This window comes from Empidonax traillii, unplaced genomic scaffold, assembly GCF_003031625.1.
Source record: "Empidonax traillii isolate 1590-97213 ecotype Southwest subspecies unplaced genomic scaffold, ASM303162v1 scaffold245:size1430315, whole genome shotgun sequence".
Lineage (NCBI taxonomy): Eukaryota > Metazoa > Chordata > Aves > Passeriformes > Tyrannidae > Empidonax > Empidonax traillii.
This window is the reverse complement of record NW_020955438.1, coordinates 1066417-1091772: the sequence shown is the minus strand read 5'-3', so window position 1 is coordinate 1091772 and position 25356 is coordinate 1066417. Positions and strand designations below refer to the sequence as shown.

General features: G+C 44.6%; 1 protein-coding gene across 2 annotated transcripts; it reads left to right on the top strand.

The window, feature by feature from the left end:
- The first annotated feature begins 1138 nt into the window (after window positions 1-1138).
- TH (tyrosine hydroxylase) lies at window positions 1139-17754 on the top strand. 2 transcript variants are annotated; one of them, XM_027888722.1, is made up of 13 exons: window positions 1139-1263; window positions 5805-6008; window positions 8951-9125; window positions 9792-9880; window positions 10088-10155; window positions 11840-11890; window positions 12774-12919; window positions 13274-13409; window positions 13544-13613; window positions 13918-13974; window positions 14576-14671; window positions 14843-14976; window positions 17241-17754. In XM_027888722.1, the coding sequence occupies exons 1-13, from the start codon at window positions 1174-1176 to the stop codon at window positions 17398-17400; spliced, it is 1476 nt and encodes a 491-aa protein (XP_027744523.1). In that variant the 5' UTR covers window positions 1139-1173; the 3' UTR covers window positions 17401-17754. The 2 variants fall into 2 exon arrangements, with proteins under 2 accessions (XP_027744523.1, XP_027744524.1); XM_027888723.1 differs by lacking the exon at window positions 14843-14976 and having other exon boundaries at window positions 17241-17390.
- The last annotated feature ends 7602 nt before the right edge of the window (window positions 17755-25356 follow it).

The following is a 25356-nucleotide window of genomic DNA, read 5'->3' as shown; positions in this document are numbered from 1 at the left end:
TCCTCTAGGAGGTCAATGGGTTGTTGATCCTCCAGGGCTTTTGGCACTGCAAAAATCATTGGCCTGCTGGCATGAACTCAGCTATCCCACCATGTGAAGGATGAGCCACCAACCCTAACCAGCTGTCAGTGCTCTGGTCAGCAAGGTTGGGGGTGAGATCTCTGGCAGTGAGCTGGTGAAACACCACCAGCTTCCCTTCCACAGGGATTTGTGCCAGTCAGTGGTCTGTCACCAGGATGGTGATGGCTCACACAAAGCATGGCCATGCATTCCCACAGCGCTTGTTTGTTTGGGACAGCTGCTGCAAATCCAGTAGGAGAAAAATGCCAGTTTTACTTTCAGCAAAGAGGACTCCCGGGATGGATCCTGAGCTGTCACCCACTGTCACAGCCCCCTGCCCTACACGGGCATTTTGTCTTTTAGGAATTACTGCAAGGGAGCAAAGCCCTTAGGAAGGCAGGACTGAGAGGGGTTTTCCAGGTTATTTCCTCTAAAGCCTTTTTCATCTCTGAAGACTCAGATTCTGCTGTCCTGCTGTCAGAGTTACATGGCCAAATCAAGATCTGAGGTGACGGGGGAGCCCTGAAATGTGCGGCGTTGTCAGGAGCTGGGCGTTGGGAGGTGCATACGTGAGAACAGTATCTAGTCCTGCAGCTGCCTTGGGGGAATCAGTGTTATTTTCCTATTACTTTACTGCCTCGATGACAAGGCAAACAAGGGGAAAAAAGGGCTGGAGAGGGCTAAATCTCTGCCTTTTATTTCATTCCTTTCACAGATCAAAATCCTTTCATGCAACTCCCAAGCTGGTGAAGAAAATGCGTGGAACAGAAACATGTAATGAGAATGAAGTCTATCCAGAAATGGGAGGGAGAGCAAGGGAGGGGTAAATTAGAGTAGAAATCTTTTGGATGCAGGCAAACAGGTGGGGGGTTGTCTGGTCTGTGAAGGCAGGGTGTCTGCAATCTTTGTAGCGATTAGATTTAATGGGACAGACACGTTTCTCTCCTTTGCATCCCCTCCTCCTCTCAGCCCGAGGGGGAGAAAGGAGGGAGGTGGTGATGGGGAGGTAGCAGGGGAAGAGAAGATTTGAAAGAGTCTTTGACGTCAGCCCTGCCCTATAAAAGGCTGGCAAGGAGCTGGAAAGCAGACAGCAGAGCTTGTGGAAGAGCAAAGATGCCAACCCCGAACATCTCCACCTCTGCAGCCAAAGGCTTCCGCAGGGCGGTGTCAGAGCTGGACTCCAAGCAAGCTGAGGCTATCATGGTAAGACAACTCTAACCCACTTCTTTCCCCCCCTCCTCCAAAAACCACAGCCTCTCCCATAGCTATAGGCAGAGGGAGGTAGGGATAGATGGACCAACATCGCCTTTGTGGGAGTTCGCTGACACGGGCACTTCCTGGCTCTTGGCTGGCAAAGGAAAATTACTCAAACAATTCTCTGTACATATTGGTGAAATGTGAAATGCAAACATTTAGGGGGGTGAAAACTTGAACTAATGCAACCCCCACCACCTCAGCCAAAAGTAAGGTGAACAACCCACAGACCTAAGGCAAGAATAGCAAGGAATTCCCAGTGCAGAAGGGAATTTGAAAATCTTAATGATCTCCTGGTTTCAAGATATTATACTGCAGAGATTTCACCTGTTCTAGCATAATAAAAAAGTGTGGCTCATATTTTAGACAGTGCACAAGGCACAGGTAATTTAACTAGTTTGCTCACTGCTGCTGTGTCCACATTTTATCTCCCAGAACATCATTTCCCCATTTCTGTTCCCAGTTCTCCCTGATGTGGTCTCAGCCCTGTGTTTAGCTTGGGGAATGCTTCTGCACACACCAAATCTGAACCTGTCAGGGAAAGGAGAGGAAAACTTCCCTATGAGCTCTCAAGTGCCTTTAAAAAGCCAAGCCTGGCCAACCCATTGGACTGGCTGTAGGGACACGGACATTTCACCTCCTAAGCCCAAAGCCTTGTCAGGCAGGATGAGCCTGAAGACCCCCAGCATGAGACAGTCTTGTGGGTCTGAGATGTGTGCAGGCTGCAGGTGACACTGTGGGAGCCATAGCAGCCAGGGGCACTGGGAGCACTAGGAGGGGACCCCCTGGGGATGGTTGGCAGGAGGAAACTCAGGAATAGCAATGTGTTAGGCAGATATCTGCAGCATGACTCCAGCAGCTCAGTTATAGAGCTCCCCAGTTCCCTCCCCTATGCTTGCTGCCTTTTCCCGCCACCCTTCTCTTAACCCTGTGCAGTGCTAAAATCAGCCACTACATTGACAGACAGGTGTTTTGGAGGGTGGAGTTTGCTGGGAAGGAAGGGAAACATTTAAGAAACAAGGAGGTAAAGTTGCCTTCTCTAATAAATGGAAATCAGGGAATGCTTCCCTCTAACAGTCATTTTCATTCTGGCAAAATAATGAACACATAAGTGATTCTTGAAAACCTAGTATTTTTTAAGCAACTTGTAAAAGCAGTATTTGAGGTGCTTGTTGAAATGCCCGTCTGGAGAAGGGAAGAGCATTTGGTTATTACACCCTCTGGGGTGCTGCTCTGTGTTTTATGGGAAATGAGCTACTGAACAGAGACATCAGAGGAATTCAGGTTCAGCAGATGGGCTGACAGGAGTGTGGCAATCTGCTTAGGGTGAGCAGCTCCTCCAGCCTGGGGGGTACATAAAACTTCAGCCTGTATTTGTGTCCCTTATTTGAATGGAAATTTTCAGAAAACAAAACAAAACAACTTAAAATTAAAACTTTAACATGTGAGGATTATTTTGAGAGTGGGATGCCCTTTGCTCTCACCTAGCACAGATCTCTACAACCCTGTCACTTATTTAGCTGGCTTCTACCAGGCAAGAAGCATGACTCTGCATTTGCATGTGACAACATGTGTTCCTGGCCCTCGTGTTGTCAGTGGGACCATGGATATCAGCCACACGGTCCTTACCCACCATCACACCACCTCCAGCAGGTCTGAGGGGTTCCCTTGCCATTTACCCTGAGGGAACAGTAATTGTGCTCCAGCAAAACTGTGCAAAAAGGGGGAAAAACCCCGACCTTTGCAAACCCAGAACTCGTCTACAGCAGCAGGTACTTTATGTGTCAGCTGAGCCAGCTAAACATCAAACTCATACCGTGGAAAAACCTTTTGTTACATATGAAGTTTTTCTGCTGCTAATAGTTTTCGCAAGAGACCCTGGGACTGTAGCTGGAGCTGGGTTTGGTTACAGAGCACACAAACAGGGGTAGGCAGGAGACAGCCACTAGAGCCAAACCAGCAGGAAAGAGTGCCCAGGGAAGCAGGGATAGGATGTTACTGTCCCCACGTTGACGGGAGGGAAACAATTTTTACGATCCTTCCTGCTTTCTGCAAATAATGAGCCAGGGGACAAAAACCAAAACAAAGTAACTCCAAACACAGTGTTTCAATTACGCTACTCAGGCTGGGCTCTCTGAGTTTCAGCAAATTGAAAGACGGAAAAATTAACAAACCCTTCATAAGAGGTGCAAACTAACCCTTAAAAAGAGGTAAATGACCATATCAGACTCAGGCCCTGGTTAGGCAAATAAATGCTTTGTGAAATCAAATTACAGTTCTCACTGTAGCCAGATATGCACTCAGGGAGCTAGTCTGCAAGGCAATTTGGAAATACCATACAATGGCGCCTCTGGGAGAAAGGAAGGCATTTATCACGAGATCAGTTTGGCTGTTGTATATTATGCCACATTCCTAATTTCCAGCGAAAGGAGGTAATACCCCAATAAGCATAAATGTGAGGGGCAGAGGAGAGAAAGATGAGATGGAGAGTGTGCAGCCAGGCAGCTTCTACCTGGAAGAGTAGGCAGCAGGCAGTCAGATCCCTTCCAGCCCTCTTCTCCCAAGAAAAATGAAAAATTCAGCCTTTTACTGGTGTTTCTTGGTTTTGTTTGTTTGGTTTTTGTTTGTTTGGGTTTTGTTTTGTTTTGTTTTTTAAATTTAGCACCTAAAACATCATGGAGCTAAGGAGCTTACAGGACTCCTATACATGGACTGGAGTCCCTCAGTCCTTCTTCCCAGAGAACACCCAGTCTCAGCACATGTCTCTGAGTGACTGAGGCTGCATCTCGTGGTGCAGCTTTCCAGTCACACAAGTCTCACCTTTTAAGCTCCTCCAAGTTGGATTTCAACCTGATTTACAGCCTAGATGTGGGGATATAATTTCCCTCCTCTCCTCTTCTCTACCCCAGAAGTAAAATCCTATGCCTCAGGGCACAGTGTGACAGAGCATCCTTAGATATCATCACTACCTGACTTGGGGTCGCTGCAGAAACCATTTTCTGTGTCTGGCACAGGTCTGTTTGCCCTGCTTATTGCAGGCACTTTAAGGTAAACGCTGGCTTAGCTGTAAACACTGTATTGATGCAAAACACACACTTAAAGCTGAGCACATGCTCACAAGGTTTTAAAAGTTATGGCTGAGGTCACTTGTTAGATAGATGTCTGCTCTCTTTGGGCAAGAATACCACCAATTTAGACAAGCAGCAATCTATGCTTATTTGTTAGCTGGTGATTTTCTGTGCCATGAGGAATAAAGGGTGGATCAGCAAACATCATTTCAGAGGGGTATCTTTACTAAAAAAGGACCAGATAGAAATGCAGTGGCTGGTGCTTCGATGTGCTGCAGTTTTGAGGCTGCATTTAAAATCTTGGCCTTACACTGCTAAAGCATCGAAGAGGATTTTTACAGGAAACATTACTTACTGAAAGTGGGCTTTGAAAATCAGAGAGAAAATGAGCTTAGGTTGTCTTTTTAAGAGGAAAACACTCTCTAAATTTTCACAAGGTAGGGAAAGCACTGTTTGGTTAGCATCTCTATCTTTTCTGAATATTTTCGATGTGATGAGAGGGAAAGCTGCAACCAGTTGCACTCTGGTCCGTCTTCAGAGCTTACCCACATTTCTTTTAGCAAGTTCTTGGGGTTTGCCATCTGGTTTGTGTATTGAACATGGAAAATTGGAACCAGCTGAGCTGCCTCTAAATGGAAAACTGGTTGTAAAAAGACAAAGAACAAATAAGTTGGTATATGAGCTATTTGTATAACAAAAGAAACAGTGGTGATTGAAATAGTGTGTAGTTCACTATAAATAAAAACGAGTGACCTAACATGACCTCAGACACGGAGTTGCAGCATTTCAGGTTTGATTCCAAATAACAGAAATCTGCAGGACTTTGTTGGGACAAACCAAATCTATAGATGAGTGGGAGGAATTTATTTTCTGGGGTATATGGATGTGGTTCCAATTACACTTCAGTGAGCAAGCATCCACTTAATATCAAAAGAAAATGTCATATTGAATCCTGGGAGCAGTTTAGCTAAGCTGCCCTGCTAATACAACTCCAAACAATTCATGTTTCCTGGCTAGGCCACAGCTGTGGGCTTCAGCTGTACCTCACAAAATATCTTTTCTCAGATGACTTCAGGTTTGTCTAATGCCTCTCCACTTGAGTTCATCAGACACCTGAAAGCTACGTAAGATTGTTTATGATTTTTGTTTTTTGAAGGATATTGAAAACTATTGCTAGGAAAGATGAGGGGAGAAGCCCACTCTCCAGTCATGCTAAAAAGGTGTTTTACACAGATTTTTTCCTAAAGCTGCACATTTCTGAAAGTTCAGTTCTGAAACCTCAGTCCTCATCAACAGATCTTCCTCTACGAAGCCAGGCAAGTCAATCCAACTTCTCCCTGCTTCCTCTGCTGCAATGTATTAGTCATATCTCATCCAGCTACTGGGGATATCTCTGATCTCTCTCTTCTACTCTGCCTTCAGTCTCCACGGTTCATTGGAAGACGTCAAAGCCTCATTGAAGATGCCAGGAAGGAAAGAGAAGCTGCAGCTGCAGCTTCTGATGCTGCAGAGTCTACAGAGACCATTGTATTTGAGGAGAAAGATGGGAGAGCCATGCTGAACCTCTTCTTCATGCTCAAGGGAGCCAAAACTTCACCGCTGTCCCGTGTACTTAAGGTATTTGAGGTGAGTTCCTAACCTGTTGTATGGTAGTCAAGGAATACACTTCAGGTTTCATGACTGTTCTGTAAGAAGTATCACTTGAGCCTAATAAAGAAGAATCAGACTAGGTCTGTCTACTGCAAATGATCAGTCTGATGTCCCCACAGTTATACTTCACTCATATCCCAGTGTGCCCTCACTTGCCATCACTAAGAATGTGACATACCTCTGTCTTGCAGCGCTGTTAAACTCTGGTCTTGATTTTGCCTAATTATTGGATCCAACCACACAATTTCACACTTCCAGTCCACACCCTTGGGCTTATAACATACTCCGCCAGCCCTCTCCACTGCTCAGCACTTCAACTTGGTGTGAAGGGCTCTAATCCCACATTCAAAGCAAGCTGTATATTCTACATGTCAACAGACCAAACTCACCTTCCTCGTGGGTCAAGGCTTTAATAGCCTCTGAATGGCATTGACACATTAGTCCTTGGTCAAATAGTTACAGGAACTACTTCACCCTGGGTGTAAAACTGGTGTCTTGATTTCAAAATTTCCTCTCTACTTCAAGGATTGATTCACATGTTAAAGATTCTGTTGGATTGCTCCCCCTCCCCCTGAGATGCATCCTGTATATGCCTTTAATACCAAGGAAAACCGCTGAGGATTTTCCCCCTAGCCAGCAACATATTGTTGCATTATACAGGATCTCAGTACCATGAATGGAAAGACTGGTGGTCTTTCCACGGGAAATAGTTGCTACCTATTTAAACAGTAATCAAAGCTTGCATATACATGGTATGTTTTCATCCAGCATGATTCAAAAGCGTTCTGAAAACTGAGGTTCTGAGATGTGTTTTATCTATGGTAATTTAATTTCATTGACTTCAGCTGTGACAGCAGAGGACAATTTGTTCCTAATAATCTGTTATGTGGCTTGTAAGGGGCCTCTGGAGGTCTCTAGTCCAACTTGCTGCTCAGAGCAGGTCCAGTCACAGCAGGTTGTTCGGGGCTTTATGCACTACGCAGTAAACACACCACTTAACAGCTGTCAACCTACAGAAAGTATAGTTACCCTTTGGGGGATATTTCCTTGAAATTGTAGGGTATTCCAGTTATTCATTGCCCATGTAGTATTATCTCTGATACTCTTATGAAAAATGTTTAAGTTCTTCAGCAATTACAAAATATTTTGCATCGCGTCTGAGAAGACTCTTGTAAGAAAAGGTATTTTCTGGGAAACATATGGTTCTTCTCTCGAAAGAATCTCTATGAAAAACTTTACAGACAAACCCCTTGGTGTTGCCATAATTGGGGTACCCTTCCCAGAAGTGCCCAGATGCCAGATAAAGCATAAAAAAAATCTATCAGTGTAACATTCAACAAGCTGCTTAGTGGGCATGAAACATAGATGTGTGGGCTCTTGTGCTTGGTAGATTTTATGTCACTCTGCATTTAAACTCTGTAATTTAAATAATTTCAAAACATCAAGAGAGAAGCTGGGGCAGCTTATGTTCAAATATCGTTTGTTTCATCCTGGAGCAAAAAAGCTCTTTGAGCTTGTCACAGAGAGAGCTTTAAATATAATAAAAAGACAAGCATGTCAAGCCCCAACAGAGGAAGATTCATTTCCCAGATCCCTCTGGCAATGCAGGTACAAGATATGAAAGCAGACGGGCATAATGACATTTGCCTCATCATGAGCCAGGCTTCAGGGAAGCTGGTTTCACTCTTCTGTATGTGTTACATGCAGCTAAAGCATAGGTAATGCAATCACAGCTGTCAGATTAATGCAAAGGTATTGATTGTTGAGGGGACAATGTAATAGTGAAGTTGGTAGGTACATTAAAAAACACAAGCCTAAATTTAATTTACCTGTGGCATCGTATCTGTTCCTTCTCATCTTTTTGCCTCTGATTAACAAAAGAAATCACGTCCCTTCCTCTATCGAAGGTCTTGCAGGGACTTTGGAAAGGTTGGGTCATTGCCCAGGGACTTGGGCTTGTACTGCCAGTTTTCATTGAGCTAAAGAAAATATCCACAAGTCTACCAGGGCCCTTTGAAAGGCTATAGACTCCATTTTGTCTCCTTCTTATTCCATGGAGGAATAACGAGCCCAAACGACACCAGTTCTGATAGCGGGCCCACACTAAAGCTGCTGAGGGCGGGTCATGCCATCCCCACCGATCAGCACCACGGTCAGCGCCGCGTCACCGGAAGCGCCCGGGCAGGCCCTTCACCCCCACCACACCCCCCCCAAACCCCACCTGGGTCTTGGATGAGAGGTGAAAGGGAAGGGGGCCATGAGAAATGCCGCTTTGCCACATCAACTTTATCTCTTGATGAGGTCTTCTTTGCCACTGTAGAAGTCTTCTGTTGGTACCTGTTGACCAGCCCAAGTGGCTGCCTGTGCAGAGGGAAATAACGGGTGGGTGTGTTTATTCTGGAGGGACAGGGGGTGCACGAACTAAACGACAAGAGGGAATCCATCCCAGACTGGGATTGTTAAGCCTGGAAAAGAGAAGGCTTTGACGTGACTTGCAACCTTCCAGTATCTGAAGGGGGCCTACAGGAAAGATGGAGGGGGACTATTTACAGGAGGATGTAGTGTCAGGACAAGGGTGAATGTCTTCAAATTTAAAGAGAGTAGGTTTAAGTTGGATATTAGGAAAAAAAAAATACTTTGAGCATGGTAAGGCACTGGAACAGGTTGCCTAGATAAGCTATGGATGCCCCATCCCTGGGAGTGTTAAAGGTCAAGTTGGATGGAGCTCTGAGTAACCTGGTCTAGTGTAAGTTGTCCCTGCCCATGACAGGGGGGTTGCAAATTTAGCTGGTCTTTAATGTTCCTTCCAACTCAAACCACTCTGATTCTATGTATCCGTATGGACATCTTTGGGTAGCAGCAGCAGGTGTCTCAAGTGTTGCTTCATGGTTTTGTTCTTCCTTTACATGTCCCAAAAGACATTTGAAGCTAAAATTCACCACCTGGAGACCAGGCTTAGCCGAAAGCCCCGTGAAGGGACCGCTGAACTGGAATACTTTGTGCGCTGTGAAGTCCACAGCTCTGACCTCAACACTTTCATTAGCTCCATCAAGAGGGTAGCAGAAGATGTGAGGACCACTAAGGAAGACAAATGTAAGGAACTTACAAACTGTTTCACTTGTGAGGAGAGGCTGAGCTCTCCCTGTAGAAACAGGGTAGAGACTTTGTTATTCCCATTAAAGGGAAAGGGTTACTGTATGCTAAATTTCAGTAAACCAGAAAAGACTGCCTCTGGGACACCTGAATCCTGAAAGCCACTTCCCTCCTTGTCCATTTCTCAGCAGACTCCGTTGCTCCTAGCCCATTCTTGTGGTAACAAATATAAATAAATAAATAAATGAAAAATTTAAAAAAAAATTTAAAAATAATTAAAAAAAAAAAGTAGGTTGAATTTCTTGTTTGTTCACACCTCTCCTAATGATCTCTCCATCCCTACTCCAGTATAATGTGAAGTCTAGAATCTTTCAGTAAAATTCAATTTTCATCTCCTTTATTTTTGTCACTAAATACTCTGCTGAGAGATGGGCAGGGAAGTCATGAGATGCAGATCAGGACACTAGACATGACTGTGGAACAAAGACCATTTAGATTGTGGAATTACTGCCCAGAAGGCACAGCTGTGCCATTTGCTGTTTGCTGTGTGTGTGCATGTGGCACACGAGATCAGATGTATCTTACTCAGCCTCACAACCCCTTCTCATTAGGGAATGCTCCATCTTCACTTCCACAGACAGATTGTCACTTTCCCTCTCCCCACAGTTCACTGGTTTCCCAGAAAAATCTGTGAATTGGACAAGTGCCACCATTTGGTCACCAAGTTTGACCCTGACTTGGATCTGGATCACCCGGTGAGTTGGTCTGTATGGGCACACCGTCACACTGAACTCCTGAGTTGTCGCACAGAAGCAGGGAGTTGGAGAACACCTATTAGTGCAGCTGATCAGGCAACTACAGTGAGAATGCCACCTTGAGAGAAGTTCCTGATGAACTTTCTTGGGTGAGAAATTTTAGTAACTGATTAAAAATCCTGTCTCTGTTCCTATTTGCCATCACAGGGCTACTCTGACCAAGTGTATCGCCAGAGAAGGAAATCAATAGCAGAGATTGCTTTTCACTATAAGCAGTAAGTCTCTCTCCTAACATTTATGCATGTCAACAATGATAATGACATGTCAACAAACCTGTTGGGAAGTCATTGTACTACATGTATGACACTTCTTTTATGTTTTGTCTCCCCATTCAGCCTTTCCAACTCGTTTTGTGTCTCTCTTCTCTCTATTCATTCCAATCATTTCTTAAATAAACAAATATCTGTTTTCATTAATTCATACATTGATACAGATATAATAAGAATAAACTTTCTGCATAAAAAAGCCACATCCGTCAGACCTCAAACTTAATTTTTAAATGCAGTATCTCTTTTAAAATGGCATCTAGTTTTGAATTCAGTGATTCAACTACTGGAAAAGCTACTACATGCTCAGAAATTTTGTTCCAATGCTTCATTAGCTTTTACCCAATGGATCATACATGCCTTTCATCTGCTAGATAAAACACTGCTATCAGATTTTTTTTTTTTTTGCTATGACAGTATTTATAGACTAAATGGTTCACCTCCTAACTCTGTCTGATAAATTAAATAGATTCCAGTAATGTTTTCAACGTTGTCTTATATAGATTTAAAACTATGTGTTCTACTACTGCTTAATATTTCTATTCTGATTTATGCAGTGATAGGACTCAGTTTGTTCACAACATCAGAGCTCTAATATTCAGTTAGATTTGTAAGATATTCCCTAGATTCTATTCAGTGACACTGCCTTTCACTGTAGCATTCTCTCTCTCTGAGCAGGACTTCAGGTGTAGATGAGCTGTGCTCATTGTAGTGAGCTCTGCTGAAAGCAGACTGCAGAAATTATATGGATCACCTTCTTCAGCTACCCCTGCAAGGGGTGAGATGCAGGGGTGAGAATGGTTTTCTGCTGTTGGATTTCATGTTCTTTGCTGATTTGAAGCCCAGAATGTGGACACTAGATTTTTTATCCTGTATGAATACTAGGTGCACAGAAAAGTCACTGTGCCAACAAAAGACACAGGGATAAATGCTGTCCTAATACAATGCACCAATTTGCAATGTCTTCTCTTAGATCTCACCTGCAGGATAGTATTTATGAGCCACTGTGTAGTGTCTCTTCAGGCTGTTAATGGAAAAGGAACTATGCTTTTACACTGCAATATATGAATACGTCACTTGTTCAAATAGAGAATAGAAAGACTTAGGAAATATAATTGCTAACTATGATGAGAAAAAGCAAAATTGTCACTCTTCATTAGTGCCCACTTACATCAATGTTAAGATTTTCCATTCTTGCCATCCTTAATATTACTGACAATATATTTTTCTGCAGTTCAAATGCATTTAGCTTTCCTTCTTAGCTCACTTTATTTTCCAGACACTGGTTCATTCTTGGAGCCACCAGCTCCCTGAATTTCAGGCACATGAAATGAATTTAATTTCACACAAAGTTTCTTTTTTTTTTTCCTGTTAAATGTTTTCCCTGCTAACCTCTTGTTCATCCCTTTATCATTTTATTCTCTAACTAGACTAATGGTTTTCTTCATGTCTCTGTACTTGTTGCACCTGTACAAATGACCCAGTACTAAGGCTTTGTCTTTCCTGTCACCCCCTTGTTTGGTTTAAAGAAGATTGATGAACATCATGCAGAGCTTCTCCAAAGTGCTTCCTTCTCAAAAGGAAGAGGAGCCTGGCATGTGCTCTGTTCAGTAATGGTGCATTTGCCTTGCAGTGGGGACCCAATTCCTCATGTGGAGTACACAGCAGAGGAGATCGCTACCTGGTGAGTGCTGATTTGATCATGGATATTTGTTGGCTTCACCCTAGAAGCTGGGCATCAAAACCCAAACGGTTTCGGTATGACCTCTTGAAAAATGTATCAGGAGTGCAAGGATCCAACTTAGTGGCTTGTTATAAAAGCCAGTAACACATTGAATGGCATTTTATGGCAGGGCCACATCCAGGAGAGCAAGCTGCCTCCAAAACAGTGATGCTCTGTCTCCTCCTCTCTTGGGGCTGCATCAACAGCACTTTCACACTGCAGCCCCCAGGGGCTTCCTCCAAAGGAGCCTCCCCAGAGAGCAAGGTAGATAATTCAGAGTCCCACTTCTCTGAGAGTCGTGACTTAGCAGCAGCCTCCAAACAAAGAGCAGTTATCACAGCTGCAGAAAAAAGAGGCCCAGGGGGAATATCTGCATGGAACCTCCCTGGTCTCACTTAGGAAGACACTTCCTTTGAGGATGATTTTTTTCCAGGAGTGTTGCTGCTGGAATGTCTCTGAAAACAATACCAACTCATATGAGCTGAGTACACAGGCTTCTCAACAAGGTCATCCCCTGGTTCTATTGACTGTCTTCACAGCGCAACTTCAGGAGTTTACCTACTGGGAATATTTTGATTCCAGTTAATACCTTTTATACAATCTCCTGACCTTCAAGTCAGAAATAAGTCTGTGCAGATACAGCTGCTGCCTTTGCAGGCTCATTTGAATGTGTGTCTGTATGTTTACATACCTCTGTCAATGTGCAGAGATATAGACTTAGTGGTGGAGAAAGGCTAAAAGATAAGGAGCCTAGAGACCTGGGTCCCTGGTAGTGCATAACACTATGACAGGAGAGGACTAGACGCATCAAGCCACTGAATGAATGCCACTTCTTGTCCTGAAGGAAGGAGGTGTACAGCACCCTGAAGAGCTTGTACCCCACCCATGCCTGCAAGGAGTACCTTGAAGCTTTCAGTCTACTGGAGAAATTCTGTGGCTACAATGAGAACAACATCCCTCAACTGGAGGAGGTTTCCCGCTTCCTGAAAGGTGGGTATGTGCCTGAGGGTCTGCCAAGACTCCAGCACGGTGGTATCAGCTACAGATGAGAAACCTGAACCCAAAGAAGGAGTGTGTGAGCTGAGATTTTGGAGGAGAGCTGGTGGCTTGTGCATTGCCCAAGTGGTGGAGACTGCAGCTAAACACAGTGGGCTGCAATTGAAGGTCAAGCCCATAGTCAAATGATCCCACTGAGCAGCTAAAGAGTAGATCTTTTTCCCTAGTAGGGGCAAATAAATTAGGTTTGGCATAAAAGAAGCCCTTTAATTTCCCATGCTGGGAACACAGGACATCAGCACAGGCTATGGGCTATGCTCCTCACAGAGATGGTATGTGCTGTTTCAGAGAGGACCGGCTTCCAGCTCCGGCCAGTGGCTGGCTTGCTGTCGGCACGGGACTTCCTCGCCAGCCTGGCCTTCCGCGTCTTCCAGTGCACGCAGTACATCCGCCACGCGTCCTCACCCATGCACTCCCCCGAGCCGTGAGTATTGCCTGGCACCCATGGCCTCCCCTGCCTGCACCTCCCACCTGGCCAGCAATTAACCTTTCTGCCCAGCGGACACGCTCTGTCGACTGCTGACTGTGTTTTCCTCCTTTCCGCCCTCACACCGGCAGGGATTGCTGTCATGAGCTGCTGGGGCACGTCCCGATGCTGGCTGACAAGACGTTTGCCCAGTTCTCTCAGGTAAGGTGGCCATCTGCTTCCCCTGCCCCTGAGAAAGCAGGGCACAAGGTGGGACCCCAAACCCCTGTGTCGCCACCTAAACCTTTCTTGTTTCTATTAAACTTGATGTTCTGGAGTGATGGACTGAGAACCCCAATACTGACTCTGCAGCAAAGTGTTTTTAGTCTGAGCCCAGTGAAGTCCCATCAGATGCATGGCACTGCAGGACAGCAAAATCTGTTGTCTCAAGGCAATAAAACAGAGCAATCAGTGTGTAAGGCCCACAGACCAAATCTGATGTTTGCCCCTCCCCTTCTCTTCCTAGGACATTGGGCTGGCATCTCTGGGAGCAACTGATGAAGAAATTGAGAAACTATCAACGGTAAGTTTACCTCTTTGCTGGATCGGGACCCAACATCTCCAGCATCACTTCTGTGTTATCAAGGGGACAGGTTCAGCCTGATGCTCCAAGATTTGCAGGCTCAGAGCCCCCACCCGAGCTGCCCCAGCACTGCTTTTTTCATGATGACTGCAGAGCAGAGATCAGTTTAACAGCAGAGCTTGCTTGCACATTAACCCAATTTTCTCAGGCACCAGTAGTATCACCAAGCATCGTATTTCTAACAGCAGTACTGCTGGAACTCTTTGGGATGGGATTAAATGACATCCACTTCCTTTGGCTCTCCCTTGCCAAGGTGACCTATCCTGCTCCAAGGGCACCAAACAGCAGCATCCCACAGCAGCTGGGTGTGCAGGGGACAAGCCCAGGGATGCAGACTGCATCTGTCCTGGTGTAGCAGAAACTTAGTTTAGCACTTTTGTCTGTCAACAAAAGGTGCAGGATATGGAGAGGGGACAAAGTGTCAGGTACCTGTTCCTTTAAATAGCCCCAGACCCTGGCTGTGTTGTAAGTGCTCAGAAGTGACAGGGAGATGCAAATGAGGAGCTGTATCCCCCAGGAATTTTCCCTTTTCTTTTCACAGCTTTACTGGTTTACAGTGGAGTTTGGGCTCTGCAGACAGAACGGAATAGTCAAAGCCTACGGAGCCGGGCTCCTGTCTTCCTACGGGGAGCTCATAGTAAGTCCCAGCATAATTTGCCTCTCTGCTCTAAACCCTATAGAGCAAAACACCTTCTGTTTCAGCACCTCTCCAACGACTTTACCCAATCCATTATCCACCTTTTCCTACCCCATACGTGCCCTCCAATCCCCTCGGTTTCATGCTGTCATTGTTCTGCTGTGTTCACAGCACTCCTTGTCAGATGAACCAGAGGTGCGGGATTTTGACCCTGATGCTGCTGCTGTTCAGCCCTACCAGGACCAGAACTACCAGCCTGTTTATTTTGTGTCTGAAAGCTTCAGTGATGCCAAAAGTAAACTGAGGTAGGACTGGGCAGTGAGAGAAACCCAAATAGAAGGAAATTAAAATATAATACATTGAGATACGGGTTGACATTATGGCTGCTTTCAGTTCAAGTTGTCAGAAGTACTCTGGAAGGCCAACTCTACCCATGGATATCTGTTCAAAAGAGCATTTTCTTGATCATACTGAGAATTCCCTACAGGAGAAAAGCTAAGTCCTTTAACATTTGATTGACAGTGGAAAACTTTGCCTATACCATTTTTATCTTAGCTTAGGAAAGAGAGGTGAACATGATGTACATGACTTTGCAGTTCCTTCAAGAGGGATATTTAATATAAATTACAGGGACTGCTATATTTTAACTTCTGCTTTTATTACTCTCACTTGCACTGTTCACACAACCTGAGGTCCAGCTGCTCAAAAGCAAGCACTGGGGGAGCCTGTCCTCACACACACTAGGCTGCTTTAAAAAAACCCAACTGCTGCCTAATGAGTCATTTCCTTGCATTTAAAAGGGAAATATACACCACATACACAGCCAAGATTAGGCTAGAGGGTCTTGACTGTGGCTAGCTTGACTGTGACTGTAAATGATCCCCTTTAAAGAGCTCAGAGACCACACAGATGTTTCTCTCTGAGGTGAAAATATTAAAGCATCTGTATCTTTTGCATTATTGGCAGCTGCCACCACGGACCTGACTATCAGGGCTATTCCTCAAGAAAAGCCTCATTTCTCAGAAAGGGTACACTCCCCCAGTGCCATTCCAAGCACCCATGTCATATTTATATGCTTCAAAAGGTGTCAAGTGATCACACCCACGTTGGAAGGCAAGTTTCTAGCCATTAGCAGCTGTGCTATGAGTCATGGTTGTGGCTGATGGCATTAACAAGAGAGGTGAGCTGGACCTTGCCTGGTAGAACCGAGATAAACCACATCTTTCAGGAGATGGACAATGTGAGTATGCAGGAAACCCCTTCATTTGCACATTTTTGTTGTTTCCCTGCAAGCGTGGCAGCTCCCTGCCAGCGTTAGCCTGTGCCTTGGACTGTGTTGCCCCTTGGCCCTGTCTGTTGTGTTTTCCCCCAATTCCCTTGCAATTCCATACTAGGCACGAAGGACCAGCTAGCAGAACATTTGTCTCTGTCTGGGAAAGTGCTGTGCTTCCCCGAGCCCTGTGCCAGAGCAGACCCGTGGTAGCCACAAGAGGGTAGCCTAAGCTAAGCAATTCAGGAGCGAAAGGGTGAAGCCTCTGCAGAGGCGAGGAGCGTGCGGATTGCTAATGCTGTTTGTCCCCTCATCTTCCCAGCATGAGATTCTAGCCATGAGTACCTAAGTATAGCCCCGGCAGATGAACCTCAGGATTAAAGGGTGGGCTCAGTTCCGCGCACACTGTGTCTCACCTAAAAAATCCAATGCGCAGGCTGGAAGGTGGAAAGACCTTCCCCGGTTCTTCGTTCGCGAAGAGACTGGCCATTACCTAAGTATAGACTCCCAGCTCTATGTTTACGCACCCCCAAAATTAAAAAACTGTACCTTGTCAAGTGTACAAATCTTAGCACTGAAAGTGAATGTGGGCAACCTTGGGGAAACCTTACCCTCGACTTGCTTTCACTTGATCACATACTTCTTCATTAGAAAAGTACCAAGAGGGTCTTGCTCTTGAGAGATATGAGGTGAAGTTAAGTTCATCACTGAGATCTAGGCTGCAGTTGGCTTTGGGTACGGTAGTGCAGCTTTGCTCAACACAAATCTCTGGTGATGCTGTTCTCATCCTCTAGCTCAGGTCTGAGCCACTGCCTGTCAAATCTATCCTTAAGATGGCACACAGCTAGTTTACTCCTCCCCAAGCAGAGATTAGTCAATAAATGAATGTCAGACAGGATTTAATAATATAATACTATAATACCATGGGCTTTCCCTGCAATTAGTTTCTAAATCTTCTTGGCATTTTGTGAAAAAGAAATTGAAGCAGAGGATGCCTGGCAATGGACATGGAGGTGACCACTTGACTGCACCCTCTGGTTTGGTACAAGCTCATGTGTTCAGCCCACAGAAACTCACAGGCATACTCATGGTTTTCCTTGATGAACAGAAGGGATCTCAACTACTCCTATAGTCCTGTGGAGCTGGAAAGGTGGGAAACCAGAGCTTTTGTGCTAACCTGGAAACTCTGCCTAAAGGAGGCATTAACCTGTTGTGATCTTCCTGGGTAAATGGTGGTGGGTAGCAGGGAGACTCAGGATCCATCTCTTGTACCCAGCTATCTGCCTCCTTCCCTTGCAGGAGCTATGCAGCACACATCAAGCGGCCCTTCTCGGTGAAATATGAGCCCTACACCCACAGCATCGAGCTCCTGGACAGCCCTCAGATGATCTGTCACTCCCTGGAGAGCGTAAGGGATGAGCTTCACTCGCTGATTAATGCACTCAATGTTATCAGTTAATACAAGAACTGAGCTATTTCCGTCCCTTCTTCCCTCTCAACCCCAAATGTGCCCGCTCTGCCTTCACCCAGTTCCCATCTGATAATTCCTGTCTCCTCCAAACATTTGCACTGCTGCCTGTCACCACGCAACCCCAAGAGCTTTCCACTTTCGTATGTAGGGCCAGCTCAGAGGAGGTCAGTGGGATGGACCGAGGCCTGCTGGCTTTTTGGGTAGCTTTTCTATCCACTGCTGGAAGAGTCTTAGCAGAGACAAAAAGCATGGCCAAGCTAAACAGTTGAAGTCAAGAGCTGTGTGCTGGGCTTCTGGGTGCAAGGAAGAGCAAAAAATCTTCTTTATTAAAAAAAAAAAAAAAAAAAAAAAAAAAAAAAAAAAAAAAAAAAAAAAAAAAAAAAAAAAAAAAGGAGAAGAAGAAAGAAAAAAAGGGAGAGAGGGAAATATTTTGTTGTTTTGTTTTGTTTTCCAATTGGAGAGAATAAATTAATCTCCTTTTTTTTAGCACCAAAGCAACTTCATGAACGACCCTCGGTCCCCACCATCTCCTGCCTTTTATAGCCTCATATATTTGTGAAATACAGAGCTGCTCCAGAACCTGAGCTAACTCTGTGAGGTTTGAAATTTCAGCTCCCAACCTCCCCTCATCTTCTTGCACAGCGGGATGCTTAAGCAAAAACCCCTGGGCTGTGACCCACCCGGCTGCAATCAGCATTGTTGCTTCCTTGAACCTCTAAACTGATCTAACCCACGAGTTTTTTGTCTGGCACAGAGCAGCCCTGACCTACCTGCATCCCCCCAGCGCCACAAGCACCACTGAACAACCCCTGGCCACTCCAGAGCAGAGCATGGACACCCCCTTCAGGCTCTCTTTTAGAAGCTCCCACAGCATGCAGTGCTGAAGAGCCCAGCTGCTATTCTTCACAGCAGGCAGTGATCACAGCTACTCACGTTCCTTCGTGCTGGTGGCCCTGGGCAACCTCGGCAACCTCTGAGTTTATTGCTTACTGCAGGCTGAGTGGGTCCCCTGGTTCCCTGAGTCTGCCAGTCCTTGTGAGAATTTCACCCGCTTTCACTTTTCCAGTCTTTTACACAGCATAGTCTTGTTCTTAGTTATCTTGATATGACTATCACCTGATATAGCTCAGGTGTGTGACTAATGCTATTGCTGGCCATTTCTGAGGAAGGTAAACAGATGGTTGGGATGCTCAAACCCATTTTTACCCAGTTTTCACTGTAGATATTAATGGCTTGATCTGACCCAAAGCTCTCAGTTTTCCTCCCCCTGCTTTTGCCCTTCTTATCTTCTTGCAGGCTGTCTCATAACTTAGCGGTTTGCTCAGAAGTTTGGCCCAAGGTTATGCAGCTGTGCAGTATCAGAGCTGGGCTTGTGATTGTGTGGAGGCAGCTAAACAGCTGTGGGGGACAGTGAAGGGGAGAATCACACAGAGTTGTTTGCGATCATTTATAACATTCTGTGCAGACTTTTACCATCCTTAGCCATGATGTATGATTTTTATAATTTCCTTTCTAAAGGACTGCAAGGCTTAGCAGTTAAGTTTTGGCTGTTAACATAGCTAACATTGCTCTCTGGTGTTACTTCCACTGTGGCTCAGTCATAGTAGTTTACAATCCATTACACTTTATCCCATTTCAGACCTACATATATATATGCTTAACCCCCAGTTCTCTCAAATTTTAACTCCTTAGCTTTTGACAGCATTTAGTCTCCTGTCTGCCTCAATCCCCCCCTTTCTGCTTCCTTTCTTATTTGACCCTCCCTCCTAAATTCCTCCTAAATTGCTTAATAGGCCATTACTGAAATCAGCAGCTCAACACCAGGGCTAGCTGCCTTTCCTNGTCTGTAGGTCACTGTTTCTCCTCTCCTTTGGTTGTCACCAGCTCCTGGGTTGCTACCCATGAGTGCAGCAAGGATGCTTCAAACCCTGCAGCAATGCCAGGCTCCTGATCAGGACCGAGCAGGGAGACCCTGCAGAGGCATTCACTTTCTGGTCTGAGTTCCAGAACCATAAAGGTCTGAAAGTGACCATCTCTAGGTTTCCAAAGCACTTCATGGTCATTTTCTGCCTTGTTAAATATGTGAAATTAATACAATTTTTTAAAATTGCATTGAAGTGATTAATATGGAGTGAAAAGCCAATTTAGATATCCTTGTAACCGCAGGAGACCTCAACTCCTTCACCTTGCCTCAGTTTGCATTGCTGGTCCCTGACTCTGTCAGCTGTTGCTTGTTTGAGGGGCTGTAGTAAAATCTGTTGTCCTACAAAAATAGAAAATAAGCAAAACTTGCAGCATAAACCAGCCCCATTAGTATGCAAGCATATAAACAGACCTGCTGGAGCCAGGTGGGAGGTGAGCACCAGGCAGGCTGCACCCCCTTGCCTGTGGGAGATGAGGTTGCACTGGGGTGAGCTGTGAGTGCGGGGGCTCAGGCTGCACAGGTGCCGGAGGTTCCTCTTTGGGACATTTTCTGTGTCTGAGTTCTTGACAAATTCATGGCAGATTCCAGAATTTTTTGGCCCCTTAGGGGGATATCTAAGAAACATGAACCCGTTTGTATTTACTATTGCGCTCATCTATTTAATATCTTTAAAGATTTATCCTATTAGTAACGTAATAGGTCCCCTTTCATTTTGTCTCTAAGGCTTGTTCGTCTTTATCTGATTTCAAATACATTTGACCCCATATTTCATAAGCCATATATGAATTGTATCCTTGCTTTCTCGTTTTACCCATTTTTCTCATGTTGTCTCTTCCATCCGAGCATTGTTTTCTTCTTTATCCTGCTGTAGTATTTTAGGGCCTTAGACACAAAGCCACTAAGGGACAGGCTGTCCAAACAAAATATGTTAGAGTTGTAAACCAGTCCCTGATCTATCACTGCTCCTTAATGCTACTAATAACGAGATTAACTTTTCAGCCCATTATTTTGGATATTGTCCTACATTTTTTTTAGTATATATTTAATAGTCTGACTCATTTCTTTCTACCAGTCTGCAGGATTGAAGGTGGTAGGGTATATACAGTCCTTGCTTAATCCCCAGGTTACTTATTAAGGCTTGAGTTACTTCTCTTACAACCTCCCTGCTCCCACCCCGCTATTTATCTCATCCTGTCTCAGCTGCTGTACCATTCTACAAATAATTTTCTGTCACAACATTGTTACAGTTCCACTAGTTGTATTTCTTTTTAGGTGGAAGAGCCTCAATCTATCCATGAAAGATACTAATTGTGACAAAGAGATACTGATACTCTAGTTTGTGACAGTTTATCCGGGTGATCCCTTTGCAGTCACAGTCCTTGGTTTAGGCAATGCAGTAGCGCTGGCAGCTTTCTTTTAGTAATCCACTTTTGCATCATTGCACACCTTATACAATTTTTATTTATGTCTTCTGTTTCTTGCTTCGTTTGGGGGCAAATATAAATTCTTTGCACTCTTTTCTGAGTACCCTGCACTCCTTAAGGCAACTCACTATGTCAGTCTAAGATAATTTGCTCTCATTCAGCTGGCCACAGTATGCATCCCATCTTCCTTTTTTTTAGCTGATACCTTGTTGGGGCTGCAGTTAACTTATCTACTTGCTCACTAAATTATTTCTCAGTATTGTTTTTAGTCTTCCCATTACTTTAAAATCCTTTACATATATTTGATCTCCAGTCTCAATCTAAGCTTTTAAAATAGAACTCCTCTTTTCTTCATAAGTGTCCCATTATGTGCTTGCCATTCCCCTTCTCCCTACCATGCACCCAGTTTTGTTCTATTATCAGTGTAGTAGCTATCTGTAGAGAGATACTGTGTAGAAAGGTTTGTCTTCTACTGACAGCCTGTAAGCTCCTTGTCATGATCCTTTTTCTACTTTCCCCACTATTTGTTCCCTCATTCCACTGACAGCGCTATCTTGGATTATTCTTCCACTTTGTTCAAACGTAGCACTCCTATGAATGTGCGATACCTTTTGGTTTATTTGTGGTTTCCTTTAAAAGGGTGTCCACATTGATATCCATTTATTCTCTCCATGCTTAAAAGCAGAGTATGAGTAGACTGGGGTACAACTTCACTACTGAGGGGCAAAGCCTCAAACTCCACCATAGTCCCTACTGCCTCTAACCAAGTTTCCTCATGGCCAGGGAAATTTTGATCCAGCCACTGGAGAGGAGAAGACTCGTATGCTACTGGTATCCATTTTCTTTCACTATTTCTCTGTAAGAGCACTGCTTCCACAGCATCAGCTCATGTTGAAGTTCTTATTATGAATAATTTCCCTTTGACTGGGAATTTTAGAACAGAAGCTTTTCAAGCTGCTTCTTTCACGTCAGATAAAGCACTGTCTTCATCTTTGCTCCAGCTCCCTTCCTGATTCTTTTTCTGTCATTTCTCTAATGCTCTGCTGCTACTAGCAAAGATGGATATGCTGCCATAAGATACTAGCACAGTTATAGATATGCTGCCATAAGAAATTAAATCCTCCCAGCACTCTTCAGTGTTGGGATTGATTAGTGGGAATCTTTATATCACAGAAAGCTTAACCTTTCTAGCATTTATCTGTCTTCTTGTTTCACCAGTTCCAGTAGCCAAGCATTTAACTTGGGGTTGATTTAATTGTGCCATATTCAAATTGACTTAAAATCCTATTTGGTCTACTAATTTTAAAACTCAGCAACTTCTCTCTTGTACCTCTTCTTCCGTAGCTGCAGTTCCCCGAGTACCATCACACAAGGCAATTTCTTTTTTTTGTCCCCCACATACATCAGTCAAACACTTACTAACACAAGCATGTGCAGCAGGGCAGGTGCTCGGCCCTGTGGGATGCAAGTAAAAGTGTATTGTTTGTCTCCTAATGTGAAAGCAACTCTGTAAATTGCTTCTTCCCCTGCATTTTGCCATATGGGAGCATAGTGTGAATCATGGGGGTGTGTTTGTGCCACTAGCTCTCCTAATTCATCTGCTGTCCAAGGAGCCTGACTCAGCCTCAGGGCTGCCAGGGACAATGGAGATACCTGCGCTCCACTGGGAGTGGGTGGTTGGTACACAGTTATCAGGCCCTGCTGACATTCAAGCAGCTCCCTATCGGTTTATTAAAGATTCTCCATCTTCTTCAAGCTTATGGACTGGTAGTAATGCTGCCAGTTGTGTCCTTGTCTTACCATTCTGCTGGAGAATTTGATTAAATGCCCATCATGGCAAAATTAAATTTTTAACAAGGAGGTGCCTGTCGTACAATGGATTAAAGGTAGCAGAGCACACACTCCAGTCAATTTATCTCTAATCCCCTCATAATTCCAAATATGAAGCAGTTTCTCTACTGCTGTGCTTTCTTTCAGTGCCTTCATATCTGCAGCTTACTTACCTTGGGGTCACTTTTATCAGCTACAGCAGTTCTATCTGCTTTACCCATCAACCCCAGTACAGCATTTGTAGTCTTTGTGAGATATGTACTAGTCTCAACTTTTCTTTCTTTTCCCATTTGCCAGTATCATCCATGAAGTCATATTCCTGTGACAACTCCTGATCCAGTTCTCTCCACTACTTTCAGCAACTCCAGCAGTTATTTTTAATTTTTGCATCCCAATCTGCTCTTGCAAGTGCCTAATTTTAGACTTGCATTTTGCTATGATCAGGTCCCTTTTGAGCTCTCCCTTGCTCCAGGGCAAATCACTGTACTATATATGTTAATCTCTCTCTTTACTTCTGTAGTTTTTCTTTCTCTTTTTCTAAATTCGTCTGATTCTTTAATTGCCATTGCATGTCCTTATTGCCTTTTTGGGCCACTAGATGGTATTCCTTTTCTAAAGACAAACTTATTTCAAGTCACTTGATAGACTCTTTTAAAACACAATTTTCCCGTTGAAGCAGCTGATTTTGTGATGTTGCCTTGGTACAGATTATTGCTGCTTCCCATAGCAGTCCCACTATTAGAGGCGGTGTATCCTTGAGTCTCTTTTCATCCACTTTCCCATATCAGAGAACATTTGGTCTCTATCACCCATCAGCTTCCTGTGGGCTGGAGAGGCGCCCACAGCCCTTGCTGTAATCTCTGATATTGTTGGGATTTCCTGTAACCCTCCAGTATTCCTGTTTTGAGGCTTTTTCCTGAGTTGTCTTGGATTTTTCCCATGCTTTCAATTTTGTCTTAAGGTATCCCTTAAGTATTGTGCACAAGGCTGGTTAGATTTGTAAACTTGCCTTGAACAAGATCATAGAATCATGGAATGGTTTGGGTTGGAAAGGACCCTAAAGATCATTCAGTTCCAACCCCTCTGCCATGGGCAGGGACATTTTTCACTAGATCAGGTTGCTCAGAGCTCCATCCAGCCTGGCCTTTAGATCAGTCAGAGAAAAAGACTTGGAAGATCTACTCAGTCACCCTCTTCACCAAAAGATGTTACGAATTCCCTTTTCCTGACAGTGGAGCAGATTTGTAGGACTATGTGCCTGCTTAGAGTTAAGCACGAGCTCATGTCCTTTGGGCGGGTCATTGAAACCTTCATGCCATTTCCCCAGAACTCACCAAACATGACTGTAAGCTGCACAAAAAGTGACTGGGGAAAGCCAAGGTGATGGGTCAGCCCGAGTTGAACCCTCCCACAAATGAAGCATGGGCTGGCAAGGGAGGAAGAAAGGAAAAAAAGGCTTCCTCGGAGCCAGGCCCCGCTGTGCTCTCTGGTATGTGTGTGTCTCAGTGCCTCGCTGAGCGGTCTCGCTGTTGTTGCTGCTGCTGCTGTGGGTGGATATCTGTCTGTCTCTCTGTGTAAAAAAATATGAAACAGAATTATTTTTCATTTTGGAATTGTGCTGCTGCTGACATGATATTAAGAATAAAAAGATATATTTCTGGTCTAGCATCCTGAGTTTGGCTCTTGCATCCTTCTGCAGTCCAGATTCGAGTCAGCTGCCTTGCCTACAGGCAGTGTGCAAAATCCAGCTTGGGGCATGTTATGATGCAGATCTTCAACTTGTACTCATGCAAAATGTTTACTTGGAGGTGGAAAATGCTCCCGTCTTTGCAGATGAGATGATCTAAGCCTTTCTTTGGCAGGATATTACCAATTGCACAATTATGCATGAAACAGTAGTTGGGAGGTCTCTCTTAAACAGTAAAACTCCAGGGGACCTGCCTTCACTACGTGCATTCTCTCCCAGCATTTCTCACTATTCCTATTCAGTTCCAGTGGCTCCAGCCAAACAGGGGTGCTGGTGTATGCCTTGTGTCCCACTCCAGAGTTATGTTTAAGGAAACTAATTCCAGTCTGCAAGCTTGGTTTTTACATGGAAGCCATATTCTTCCTCTGGTTAAAATTCATTCCAGAATCATGGACAGAGGTGGATTAATGTATTGCCAGCACAGATCTGACCTATGCACCCGGGCACCCCAGCACACTCTGAGAGGGAGTTTCCTAATTTAGGACTTGTGAGGATACCCTGTATCTTCACAGTGCTCATTAAAGTGTTACAGCTGTAATGAATTCATCTTCATGACATGCTTCGGAGGTAGAAGAGGGCTCTTGTCCCTGTAAAAAGCTGACAGATAAAAGGAGGTAGAGAACCAGAGACTCAGACCAGGCACAGAGCCGGAAAAGTAATTACATGCCTAAGCAGCTTTGGGAAGAAGTGTCTAAGTGGCAGATCTGGGGCTTGAACCTCTGTCAGCCCCCTCAGGACCAAATCTTTCTTCTTGTGCTATGGTGGTACGGATCAGAAGAACTCAATTATTTACAAATCCTATAGCTGCAGGTATGTGCACACACACGCACCGCCTCCCCGGAGAGGGGAATTGATTCGGATAAGGCTGCGTCTGACCTGAGCTGTCACTCGTACTGCTAATCCAGCTCAAATCAGACTTGTTTTTTTCCCCAGGGACCAGAAAGGGTACTGCACTTTCCACTGCAAGGAATTTGTTTTCAGTTTTCCAACACTTGTTCATTACAATGTTTGGAAAAATG

Coding starts and splice junctions, on each gene's coding strand:
- TH (XM_027888722.1), top strand. CDS start 1,174: ATGCCAACCCCGAACATCTCCACCTCTGCAGCCAAAGGCTTCCGCAGG. Junction 1,264..5,804: donor AGCAAGCTGAGGCTATCATG/GTAAGACAACTC, acceptor CTCTGCCTTCAG/TCTCCACGGTTCATTGGAAG. Junction 14,977..17,240: donor GATGCCAAAAGTAAACTGAG/GTAGGACTGGGC, acceptor CTTCCCTTGCAG/GAGCTATGCAGCACACATCA.